Raw genomic sequence first — 13,583 nt, forward strand, 5'->3', positions numbered from 1 at the left:
ATAGCGGAGCGCCCCGGGGATGGCCACGCGAGCAACACACACACACATGCAAGCTACACACATACACACACACACGCGCGCGCGCGCGCTTCGGACTCTTTCAGTGCACGCGTACACACACACAAACGCGCACACACACAGCGGAAAAGGGGAAAGCAAGTGGAGAATTTGGCCTCCATACAAATGATGCGTATTCTTTTGTGAGTTTGCCTGACGCGCACACACACACACACACACACACACAGTGTTTGCCTGAGGAATGCTTTTTTAACACACAAATCAGGAGACTCCCAGAAGCAGGAAGCGCCAAGGGAAGTGTGGGCATTTGTTGAAAACTGAGATTGTTTGCTTTGTAAACTTTAGTTTTAAATACGCATTTTTCTTCTTGACACACACACACAGAATAAACACGCGTTCAGCTACTCAAAGTCTAAGCGTGGAAAATGTAAACAGAGTAAAACTTCGCGTTTTTACTTATTAATAAGATTTTTGTATAATACATAATCTATAAAACGTGAAGTTGTAAATTACCGTCACTTTTACGCACACACAGTAGCGCGGATGCGTTGAGGTTGGTTGGTTGTTGGTAGGGGCTGGTTGCATTGTAAAGCGTGGGACAGATTGGGGGTAGTGGTTCATTAGCATATTATTACCCCGGCATGTGGCACCCCGTATAAAACTGGCGGCAGGCGGCCTCGCTCCAGATACAAACGCACAGTGTCGGCGGGAGAAGGACGTGAGGAGGGATGTTGGACCAGTGACGAACCCTGGTTTAATATCAGACGAAGAAGGAACTATACACGACGAGCATCTGTCCTACTTTTCTTCTCCGACTTTTGAGGATTATATATCACGGAATTCAACAAGTCCGTTTTACTTCAGGACTTTCTGGACTCTTTTTTTTTTTTCTCCCGGGGAAAAACTGTTGCATTGTGCGCACTTGACATGAATGGGAACTGCGTTCACGCTCAGTCTGTACTGAATGCAAGTCTCCACCAATGAATCAGTCGGCGAAAAGAGAAGGCTTTTAATACAAGGGATCCCCTGACTGATCTGAGATCAGCCAAGTTGCTCAGAGACTTTCACAAAATCCTATTTATTTATTTATTCATCATGGGACGCCACTTACTGTTGCTCCTCTTCTCCATCCTCTACATGCTGCTCTGCCAGGTAAGCACTCAAGTCAGATTAAAGTCCTTGTAGGTTATTGGCATTATTAGATCTAATATTCACACATTGGTTATTCTCCAGGCGTCCTCCTCAGGCGTCTTCGAGCTCAAGTTGCAGGAGTTTTTAAACAAGAAGGGCGTGCAAGGAAACAAGAACTGCTGTAAAGGTGGACTGACTACCTCTTACCAGCAGTGCGAGTGCAAGACTTTTTTCCGCATCTGCTTAAAGCATTATCAGCCCAATGCGTCTCCAGAGCCGCCCTGCACTTACGGAGGCACCGTCACCCCTGTGCTGGGCTCCAACTCTTTCCAAGTGCCAGATACCTTACCGGATGGCTCTTTCACCAATCCCATCAGGATGAATTTCGGTTTCACGTGGCCGGTGAGTAATGCTGATGCATTGACTTGGGGAAATTAATCCTAAAGCGATGTTTTGCACAATTCCTGATTGCTGTTTTTGCTATTTTAGGGAACTTTTTCTCTTATAATCGAAGCACTGCATGCTGACTCCAAAGAGGATCTGACAACAGGTATGTGATCTGATAGCAGAATGATGCATTAGTTCATATTATATAGATTATAGTCGACTGAATGCATGAATGTTCTGTACAGAAAACCCAGAGCGCATCATCAGTACCATGACCACACAGAGGCACTTGACTGTGGGTGAGGATTGGTCTCAGGACCTGCACAGTGTGGGACGAACCGAGCTCAAGTACTCCTACCGTTTTGTGTGCGACGAACACTACTATGGTGAAGGATGCTCAGTGTTCTGCCGGCCCAGAGACGATGCATTCGGTCACTTCACCTGTGGAGAACGTGGAGAAATCATCTGCGATGCTGGGTGGAAAGGCCAATACTGCACAGAACGTGAGTACTTATATTTAATATAACAATCATTGCATATTAAAGGGATAGTTCACCCAAAAATCTATATTCTGGCATCATTTACTCATTTACACTAAAGAAAATATTCTGTTATAAGCATTGACTTCTATAGTATTTGCTTTTATCTACTAAGGATGTCAAAGGTTTTCAGCATTCTTCAAAATATCTTCTTTCATGTTTAATGGAGGACTTAATTATAACCAAATAACACTGAGTAAATAGTGGAAGAATTTGAATTATTGGGTGTGCTATCCCCTAAATACCATCATCATTACATTATCAGTATTTCACTTGTTGGATCGACTCATTTAGACTTATTTGGAAAAGCGAGGGAGAGAAAAAACAAACAAACAAACAAAAAAACAAAGTTAACGGTTACGAACAACTTGTAACTAATACCCCCGCCCCCCACACTCCCACTCCCCCCCTCCAGCCCACTCTCACAACACACCACTTGATTTATTCCAGTCGGGAGGAGGAAAGTTTTTAGGAATAATCTCACGCGTGCCATAAATTTACATGCTGCCGTCCGATTGGCCGCTCCTGGAGTGGGCCGGCTGCTGATTGGCTGGCGGAGGGGAGGTATTGTTTGAAGTGGGCAGCTGCCGGGAGTGCGCAGACAATGGAGCAGCTGTCGCCCGCTGGCCGCGCATACACCAGCTGTCCACTCTTATCTTCCCTACCCGGAGACATTGAGAGCACAGGGGAGGAGAGAGAGGGAGAGAAAAAAAAGTTTTGACCCGCAGTGAAGAGAGGGAGAGGAAAGAAGGGTCCCCTTGTTTGTGAGCGCCCTATTGTTGTCATGTGTTAAGCAGAAATTCTCCAGTGGTGATTAGGAGCGTTTTCCAGAAAGAGGGAGAGCGCTAATGGGTTTAAGTGACCCCCATGTCCTTCTTCACGTGTTAGTTAGGATTTACGTAAAAATCTGTGCCCTAATGCAGGTGTTTTTACATTTACACCATCTAAAGTGACGTACAAGTGAGGATAAAAGATTTTCCTTCGGCTTAGTCTGAATTTTAAAAGTCGCCATAGCGGAATGAACCACCAACTATTCTAGCATATGCTTTTACACAGCGGATACCATTCCAGCTGCAACCCAGTATTGGGAAACACCCATACACACTCATTCAAACACACACGTATACACTATGGCCAATTTAGCTTATCCAATTCACCCTCTAGCACACGTGTCTGGACTAGAGGGTGACTGGAGGAAACCCACGCCAACATGGGGAGAACATGCAAACTCCACACAGAAATGCCAACTGGTCCAGCCGGGACTCAAACCAGTGACCATCTTGCTGTGAGGCGACAGTGCTAAACACTGAGCCACCATGCCATCCACAATGATCCCAGCAAGCATTTTGTTTTTTAAAGATGACTAAAAGATGACTAATAGATGAATAATAGATGACTAATAGATGAATAATAGATGACTAAAAGATAACTAATAGATGAATAATAGATGTCAAATAGATGACTAATTGATGACTAATAGATGAATAATAGATGTCTAATAGATGACTAATTGATGACTAATAGATGACTAATAGATGTCTAATAGATGTCTAATAGATGACTAATAGATAACTAATAGATGTCTAATAGATGTCTAATAGATGACTAATAGATAACTAATAGATGACTTATAGATAACTAATAGATGACTAAAAGATAACTAATAGATGAATTATAGATGTCTAATAAAAGAATAATAGATGACTAATAGATAACTAATAGATGTCTAATAAATGAATAATAGATGACTAATAGATAACTAATAGATGAATAATAGATGTCTAATAGATGTCTAATAGATGACTAATAGATGTCTAATAGATATTTAATAGATGACTAATAGATAACTAATAGATGTCTAATAGATGACTAATAGATGTCTAATAGATGACTAATAGATGTCTAATAGATGACTAATAGATGACTAATAGATGTCTAATAGAAGACTAATAGATGTCTAATAGACGTCTAATAGACGTCTAAACAGTTGTCGGCTAAAATAAGGCTAAATTTGGGAAAATCTAATAGACATCTAAAAACAGGCCAAAACTAGACTAGTCATCAAATAAACAGAAACAAATGACTACACATGTAAAGTCTGTCTAATCTGTTTATTTGACGACTAGTCTAGTTTTGGCCTATTTTTAGATGTCTATTAGATTTTCACTTAGCCTTGTTTTAGCCAAGCGGTCTAAGTTTAGATGTCCATTAGGTGTCTATTAAATACGAAATTGTTTGCTGGGATGAATCTTAGTCGCTTAAACTACAAGTCTGATATCTACAAGTCGAAACTTAAGGCTGTGGAGAGAGTGTGGTATAAATTGACCAATAAAAAAATTTAACTAATACTAAAACATCCTTCTATCATAATAAAATGAACTCTCACCTGCTCTTCAAAGCATTCTCCAACATCTGCTGTCCTCTTCAAATCTGTCAGCTAATGATTTCGCAACATATTCCACCTATAAAATGATAACCATCTTGTAAATACAGCTAAAGCGCCCTCTTTAGCACTAGCTCAAGTGGTCAACACGATCCAAACACGCTTATACCAAGTGAGGTTTATTTATAAACTAATTTCGAGAGGATGCTTGAGATTGCTTGCGCCTGGTCATGCATTATCCAATTTATGATTCAACCAATCAGACGATTCCAAAGCCACTATAAATACTCCAAGTTCCATATCACAGCCATCTTCATTTTGAAGAACCCCCCCTTCCACCCCTACTTCTCCTCCTTTCCTAGATGGGTGACATGTTGGCCCAGTGGTTAGCACTGTCGCCTCACAGCAAGAACGTCACTGGTTCTAGTCCTTATTAAGCCAGCTGACATTTCTGTGCAGAGTTTACACATTCTCCCCATGCTCACATAGGTTTCCCCCGGGTTCCCCGGTTTCCTCTCACCGTCCAAAAACATGCAACTTGAATTGACTAATCTAAATCACCATCATAGACATGCTCCTAGTAAGTAGTTATCTCTTAAGAGCAATTACTATCTGTAAATTTACTAATACAGCAGGGGAGTTCTCGAGATCTACCTAAGCTTAAACTCCCCTCTCGCCTTGCAAACGGGAGGGAGCCCCAAGCTCGAGGATCTTATGAGCTCAGGGCTCTCTTCCAGGACAGCATGCCAAACAAGCTTTATAATCAATCATCAGCTAAGTGTGAACTCTTGAAACACATAGATCACAACAAACACAAGTGAAACACTTACACACAGCGGTCCACTTCTGTTGTTTTAATGCTTCTCCTATTTGTCGTCCTTTACAGCTATCTGCCTGCCAGGGTGCGACGAGGAGCACGGATTCTGTGAGAAACCTGGCGAGTGCAAGTAGGTTGATCACAATTGTTAAGCTGTTGAAGTCATGTTCAGGATTGATTTACTTATCAGGGAATTTGTTTACCTGTGCATCAGGTGCAGAGTGGGCTTTAAAGGGCGCTACTGTGATGAGTGCATACGCTACCCAGGATGCCTTCACGGTACCTGCCAACAGCCATGGCAATGCAACTGCCAGGAAGGCTGGGGTGGGCTCTTCTGCAACCAAGGTAAGAAAGTGATCAGAAACACAGGGAAGTTTAAGGGAAAGCTGTTTAAAGGGATAGTTCACCCCAGTTTATTCATAATTTACTCTCACTAAAGTTATTCCAAACCTTTATTCTCTCCAAAACAAGAGAAGATCTTCTTAAGAAAGCTTAAAACTTGTAATTACTGACTCCCATAGTAGGAAAAACAAATAATATGGATGACATTGGTTACAGGTTTCCAACATTTTTCTAAATATCTTCTCTTGAGTTCAACAGAAGAAAGAATCAATCAGGTTTGTGTGACTAAATGATGACTAAGTTATGGGTGAACTGTCCCTTTAAATGGTTGTTTTTCCTACTGTGGAAGTCAATAGGTACCAGGAGACAGGCTTAAAATCACATGATAGGACAGTAAACGATAAGCTCATTTTCATTTTTGGGTGAACTATCCCTTTAAAAGCCTAAGCAACAGAAGGATGTTCAAATACACACATACAACAAAGAAGGAGCGAGCAACAGCTGTCCAGCTGCAGCCCAGCCATGTGTCTCTGCTTTCTGTCGGATTAATCCACATGTGCTCAACGTATGTCCGCCTCTGTTACAGATCTGAACTACTGCACACATCATAAGCCCTGTCTGAATGGAGCCACTTGTAGTAACACGGGCCAGGGCAGCTACACCTGTTCCTGTCGGCCAGGATTCTCAGGAGCCAGCTGTGAGATCGAGGTCAACGAATGCACTGGAAACCCCTGCCGCAACGGAGGAAGCTGCACTGTAAGTGTAAATGTTTACAATGACGTACAAGACAGTTAGCAGATAACACACTGTATGCATTTAAACACTATTCACTTATCCACTCAGGCGTGTAGTCAATGAGTTTAGTGTCAAATGGAACACTAATGAGTGTCCTAGTCAATGTTTAAAGTACAAATTAAATTAAAACTAACCGTAGGATTTTGTTAGCTAGCTTGCTAGTTTTGTGGTGAACAATTCATCAGTGTGAGTCATTAAGATAAAAATAATAGTTTGCTGTTGTAATTCTTTTTTTTCAATTCCTTTTTATTATATTTTAAGTAACATGTACATGCACATTTCCATGTGTCAGATCCAACACAAACAAACAAACAAATGAACAAACAAAACAAAACAAAAGGCTTCTCAGTATTTTACATCAGAATACAATATCACCTCTATTACTTGCTCTTGTACTTAATTGAAATCTGAAAGTGCGCTTCCCGTTTTCAGCGAAATTCTCAGATTAGGTCTGTGTAAGGTAGTGGGCGTGGCTAACACATCTAACCACACCCCTCCTGCTGTCAGTTTTGACAACAAACAGAAATGGTGAGCAGGAGGAGTCTGTTAGGGTGTAATAACTTCTCAAACCCTTTTCCCCATCTTTCCGAATGTAATGCCTACTTTACTACAACCAATCAGCTCGCAGCAGAAAAAACAAGCCACTCCCACTGTTTTCTTATTTAATATTCAGTTTCTCTAGGAGCTGTGTTACAATATGAAAAATCTAAAAACTAGAGAAATCACTTATATAGGATAGTTTTGCTTACACAATCTAAAATAAATGAAGTAATCCAACCTCAGCACCTCATAGCTAGGGCCAGACGGAATCTGCGGACATTTTTTGCTATTTCTGCGGAGAATTTTGTTAAAAATTTGCAGATTTCTGCGGAATTATTTTGGGAGTATCCAGCGAGTGTCATAACTAAAACCTTAATATATAAAATAAAAAGTAATAATTTACTGAATAAAAACTGAATAAATTCAGATTTACACATTTACTCAAGTAAATAAACAGAATTAATGATGTTCTAAAAATTGGCAGAAATCTGCAGAATTCTGCGGAAAATCTGCGGAATTCTGCACGCACAGATTCCGTGTGGGCCTCCTCATAGCTTCGCAACACATGCAAACAGCCACCATTCAGTGCATGAAGTGTTCAACACTGCAGCTTCTTTTTGATTGGTTGAATAAGTGCATCATCCGGGCAAAGTCAAAAGTGCACTTACTCTTATTTAAATTTCCAATGTCAATACACGACTATTTATACTATAAAATGCAGTAAGTAGTGCATAAGTATTGCATAGTAACATAGTAATGGATAACTAATAACCTTAACTTCATTAATTAAGACTGTAATGCAGCCAGGGAGTAGATTGGCTCTTGACATTGGTGGGGACATACATCCCTAGAGCACATGCATTGCATATGTTTTTGCGCTTTTAAAAACTTAAATAAAGTACTTAACAATATAAAAATAAACACTTAATAATACAAATAACAATTAATGAATCACGTTCCATGCTGCAAAAGTAAATGTACATGATTTTACTGCAATCTGGCTTTGAGAAGGTATGAATGTAGAGAAATTTAGAGAGGTGTAAGACGCATTTTAACTGTTTTAACCCCGATTATTGTTTTTCATAATCATGGAGGCCAAAATCGAAACTGAATTTTGATTAATTGCACAGCCTTGGTTAATAGTATTATAGGGAACTCAGAGCAAACTTGACTTTAACCCTTTGTGCACAGGTTACTAAGGGTTGAGCATTATTTTATTTTGAAGTCGATTAAATTCTGGTAGGGACACTTCAACATTGGTGGATATTGGTGGGGACACGTCCCCTCCGTCCATGCCAATTCTATGCCCTTGTAATGCAGTAATGTTCACCTTTTGTAAAGCTGCTTTGAAACAATACTTATTATGAAAAGCACTACACAAATGAACTTGAATTGAATTGAAGTATGCCATTTGGGACGCACCTTCAGTGTCAATCTGTTTCTAAGCGCGCTATTCCTTATGCTTTCACAGGACATGGAGAACACCTACAGCTGTACCTGTCCACCTGGCTTCTATGGGAAGAATTGTGAACTTAGTGCCATGACATGCGCGGATGGGCCATGCTTTAATGGTGGACGCTGTGCTGACAACCCAGATGGTGGTTACTTCTGCCAGTGTCCCACTGGATATGCTGGGTTCAACTGTGAAAAGAAGATCGACCACTGCTCTTCCAGCCCATGCTCAAACGGTATGCACTTTAAGCCGTGAGAACTTCACCTTCTAATCCGTGCTTATTCAATGTGATATGATTTCAACTGAAACATGAAGACAGGGCGGGACATAGAGTAGCTCCTCCTCTTTAAAATAACAGCCAATAGCAATAGCACACTGATACTAACATCAAAACAAGTGACTTTAATTGAATCTCTGTGATCTAGAACCTCATGCATGTGCAATGTTTGATCCACAGGTGCACGCTGTGTCGACTTGGTCAACTCTTACCTGTGCCAGTGTCCGGACGGGTTTACAGGCATGAACTGTGATCGCGCCGGAGATGAGTGTTCGATGTACCCTTGCCAAAACGGCGGGACCTGCCAGGAAGGCGCCAGCGGTTATATGTGCACATGCCCGCCTGGTTACACCGGACGCAACTGCAGCTCTCCTGTGAGCCGCTGCCAACACAACCCATGCCACAATGGCGCCACTTGCCACGAAAGGAACAATCGTTACGTGTGCGCCTGCGTTTCGGGATATGGAGGACGCAATTGTCAATTTTTGCTTCCGGACAGAGCTTCCCAAATTGCCAGCGACGTTCCCTGGACTGCTGTGGGATCGGGAGTGTTGCTGGTGTTATTGTTGGTCGTGGCGTGCGCAGTAGTCGTAGTTTGTGTTCGTTCAAAGGTTCAGCAGCGACGACGGGATAGAGAGGATGAAGTCGCCAATGGAGAAAACGAAACCATTAATAATCTCACAAACAACTGCCACCGGGATAAAGATCTGGCTGTTAGTGTTGTGGGAGTGGCGCCGGTTAAGAATATCAACAAGAAGATCGACTTCAGCAGCGATCACGACGATTTGAGTTTGACGACGGAGAAGCGGAGCTATAAGACGCGACATGCGCCTGCAGACTACAACCTGGTGCATGAGGTTAAATTCGAAGTCAAGCACGAGGTGAAACTGGAGCATGCTGGGAAGGAGACGACGATGGCGAACGAGCTGTCCGATAGCTGCGAGGATATAAAGTGCCAATCCCTGCAGGACTCTTCCGAGTGTACAGAGGAGAAGCGCAGGAAACGTCTGAAAAGGTAAACAAACAAAAAAATGTTTAAGAATAATGATATCCTCGATCATTTCAGAATAGCAATTTCTTCAATTACCTGAGAATAGCGATTTCTTCAATTATTTACAAAAAGTGATTTCTTCAATTACTTGAGAATAGTGATTTCTTAATTTTTTACGAACAGCGATTTCTTAAATTATTTAAGAATAACAATTTCTTCAATTACTTGAGAATAGCGATTTCTTTAATTATTTACGAATAGCGAATTCTTCAATTATTTACGAATAGCGATTTCTTCAATTATTTACGAATAGCGATTTCTTCAATTATTTACGAATAGCGATTTCTTAAATTATTTACGAATAGCGATTTCTTCAATTATTTGAGAATAGCGATTTCTTCAATTACTTGTAAATAACAATTTTTTCAATCAAATATTTTTATTTATTTATTAACGAATAATGATGTCTTTAATTATCTGAGACAAATAATTTCTTAAATTTTTTTTACGAATAGCGACTTCTTCAATTATTTACAAATAGCGGTTTCTTCAATTATCTGAGACAAATAATTTCTTCAGTTATTTACGAATAGAGATTTCTTTAATTACTCACAAATAGCGTACTCACAAAAATCTTCAATTACTTGAGGGTAGCGATTTCTTCAATTATCGAAGACAAATTATTTCTTCAACTATATATGAATAGAGATTTCTTCAATTACTTGGGAATAGCGATATCTTCAATTATTTACGGATAGCAATTTCTTTAATTATCTAAGACAAATTATTTCTTCAATTATTTACGAATAGCGATTTCTTTAATTATTTGGAGAATAGTGATTTCTTGAATCATTTACGAATAGCAATTTATTCAATTATTTGTGAATATTTTTTTTAATATTTGAGAATAGCGATTTCTTTAATTGCTTGAAAATATTGATTTCTTCAAATATGTATGAATATCGATTTCTTCAGTTATCTGGGACAAACGATTTCTTGAATTATTTACGAATAGCAATTTTTAATTATTTGAAAATAACGATTTCTTGATTATTTACGAATAGTGATTTCTTCAGTTATATGAGACAATCGAGTTCTTTAATTACTTTAGAATAACGATTTCTTCGATCAATTATTTTAATTAATTATTTCTTCAATTATTTCCTCTGAAATGTACTGACTGCTAATATGTTGATTTTTTTCTTTTCTTTACAGTGACGCGTCAGAAAAGTCAAAATATTCAGAGTCAAGGTATTCCGAATCAAAGTACTCAGAATCAAAGTATTCGGAATCAAAGTACTCCGATGTATCGCTGTATTCCGAGTCAGCATGTGCGTCGGCATGTGCATCGGCATCCACGTCGGCTTGTGTCGACACCAAATACAAATCCGTCATGGTGATGTCGGAGGAAAAAGATGAATGTGTAATTGCAACTGAGGTGAGTAGTAGTCACACACGTCAGCTCAAAATGCTCATATACAGTGCCCAACATAAACGAGAGTACTTTTTATCAATTTTTCAATGAATATAGACAATAAATTTTGGTGTATTTAAGCAAAACAGTTATAATCAACAATTGTATTTGATAAAATAAGAATTTTGACACAGTATATCATTAGGTATAGAAAAAATATTCATATAAATTTAAATTAGGTATTGCAAAAAAGAAATACAACTACAAAATTTTAACTATATTTAATATTTTTTATGTTTCTTATGATTTTTCCTCTTTATTAAGATTTGTATTGATATTTTTAATACATATTAATGCGGTTGCACTTTAAATGAGGTTAAATTAGTTCCAGTTTTGACTTTGATAGTGACTATTGAGTTTAATGTATTAATTATGTACTGCTTTTTAGTCAGAAAGATGCATAAAGAATCAGCAAGACATCAATTGTTTTGCTGGGAAAAAAATAGTTGACATTTTTTTTCCTCTCTGAATCAAAAATATTAATATTATAAAACAAATTACAAGAAAATATACATTTAAAAGAGATCTGTGAGGGGTGTACTCATTTATGCTGCCCACTGTATATATAAAATGCGTCCTTACATTGAATCTGAAAACTAACAGAGTGTTTTTCCTCTTCCCGATCACAGGTGTAATGGGCCTGCAGGATGCCGATGCTCATTGTGTCCTATGGGAGACATTTTGAACTCCCTGAGAAAATGCTGCTGCTCGAAACCTTAGGTGGAAACGTCCCACCTCGTGACTACTGCTGCTGAGAAACTAAGACTGATTAACTGATATTCAGGATGAGCTGGTTCTCTGTACTGAAAGAGGCGCAGGCAGTGGTGGCCTGTAGGCTTGGAAACTTGTGGAAATGATCATGAGTGTCATTAACATTTCAAATGTAGTTGTAAAATTTACCTGTAAAGCCATTTTTAAAGGGTGTTGGACAGTGTGTGTCCATTTAAAAAAAAAACAAAAAAAAAAACGTTCTCATCACACGACAATGGCATTTGGCAATGGCAAACGAAAGAGAAGGGAACACAAGGAACCTAAAAGTTTTACGCCATGCGATGTCCAATACTGTGTCAGCATTGTGGCAATGTTTTAGCAATATTTTGGCAACATTTGCTGTTTTTTTCCGCCAATAATAATTCCCACAGGTTTTTAACTGTGCCCAGAGACTGCACCAAACATGAATGATGTTAAGGACGTAGTTAAAAATAAAAAATAAATAAAAATGTGTCGCAAATTGCCGTCGACGGACCAATTTGTGATGTCATTTTAGCAATATTTTGGCAACATTTGCTGGCCCCGCAAGTCAGTGTACAAGGGACTACATCAAAACGGTGGATATTCAGCCATACTGGCCTAACTTGCACTGGGTTAAAATGTCACATGATGTCATATCCTGTCACATGACCAGTGAAAACTATGTGTGTTACTTGATCACTGTGTAAATGGGAAAATAAGTGCTCAAAAAAAAAGAAAAAGAAAAAAATCTCAAAGTCTTCCAAGCCTCCGCTTTTTTTGCATTATGGTTTAGAAAATGTACGTAATGATTTGTTGAGTTTGTGTTGATGCTGAATAATATCCTTTGTCTCTATGTTTCTTGTTTTGCTTTTTTATAACAAGAGTTGTATGATTTAAGTTAATTTATTTTTATTTAAGTTGTATTTCTAAATATTTGTAATGTTTTTAAGATTATTTAAGTTTTTTTTGTTCCTAAGTTGCTCCTGTTACTTGCAAAGGCACTTCGGGTTGCTGGGATTGTTTTGAGAAAATGTTATTTAAAGAAGGATTGTAAAAAAAAATGTTATTAATGATGTCATTAACAGGCTTTTTGTTTGATTGTTTTCTTTCTCTGAATGAAGTTTAGCTTAAATTATTTTTCCAAATAAAGATTATGAACTATTGAAAACACGTTGTCGTTGTTTCATCAACCCTGCACTAGGCACTACTATTATTCGAAAATAACGAACAAACAAAACGTAGAATATTTAAATTCCAATATTACACATTCAAATATAACAAATAATTTTTACATTTCAAAACTTTGAATATTCAAATTCAATAATATATTCAAATATAACGGACAATTGTCAAATTTCGAATGTTGGAATATTAAAATTCTAATACTATACATTCAAAAATAACGGACAATTTTCAAATTTCAAAAACAAAACTTAGAATATTCAAATTCCAATACTATACATTCAAATATAAGAGACAATTTTCAAAAACAAAACTTAGAATATTCAAATTCCAATAGTATACATTCAAATTGAACGGACAATTTACAAATTTCGAATTTAAAAAACAAAACTTCGAACATTCAAATTCCAATACTATACATTCAAATATAACAGACAATTTTCAAGTTTCGAATTTCATAACAAAGCTTAAAATAATCAAATTCCAATACTATATATTCAAATATAACAGGCAATTCTCAAA

At 38.3% G+C, this 13,583-nt stretch overlaps 1 protein-coding gene across 1 annotated transcript; it reads left to right on the forward strand.

The window, feature by feature from the left end:
* Positions 1 to 702: 702 nt before the first annotated feature.
* On the forward strand, positions 703 to 13,047 carry dla (deltaA). The gene is given in 11 exon segments (NM_130954.2): positions 703 to 1,170; positions 1,252 to 1,551; positions 1,639 to 1,699; positions 1,782 to 2,039; positions 5,345 to 5,405; positions 5,490 to 5,620; positions 6,204 to 6,373; positions 8,424 to 8,640; positions 8,863 to 9,697; positions 10,889 to 11,111; positions 11,777 to 13,047. Coding segments are annotated over 11 exon segments (2,319 nt in total). The 5' UTR covers positions 703 to 1,113; the 3' UTR covers positions 11,783 to 13,047.
* The last annotated feature ends 536 nt before the right edge of the window (positions 13,048 to 13,583 follow it).

This window comes from Danio rerio, chromosome 1, assembly GCF_052040795.2.
Source record: "Danio rerio strain M-AB ecotype USA chromosome 1, GRCz13ab, whole genome shotgun sequence".
Classification (NCBI taxonomy): domain Eukaryota; kingdom Metazoa; phylum Chordata; class Actinopteri; order Cypriniformes; family Danionidae; genus Danio; species Danio rerio.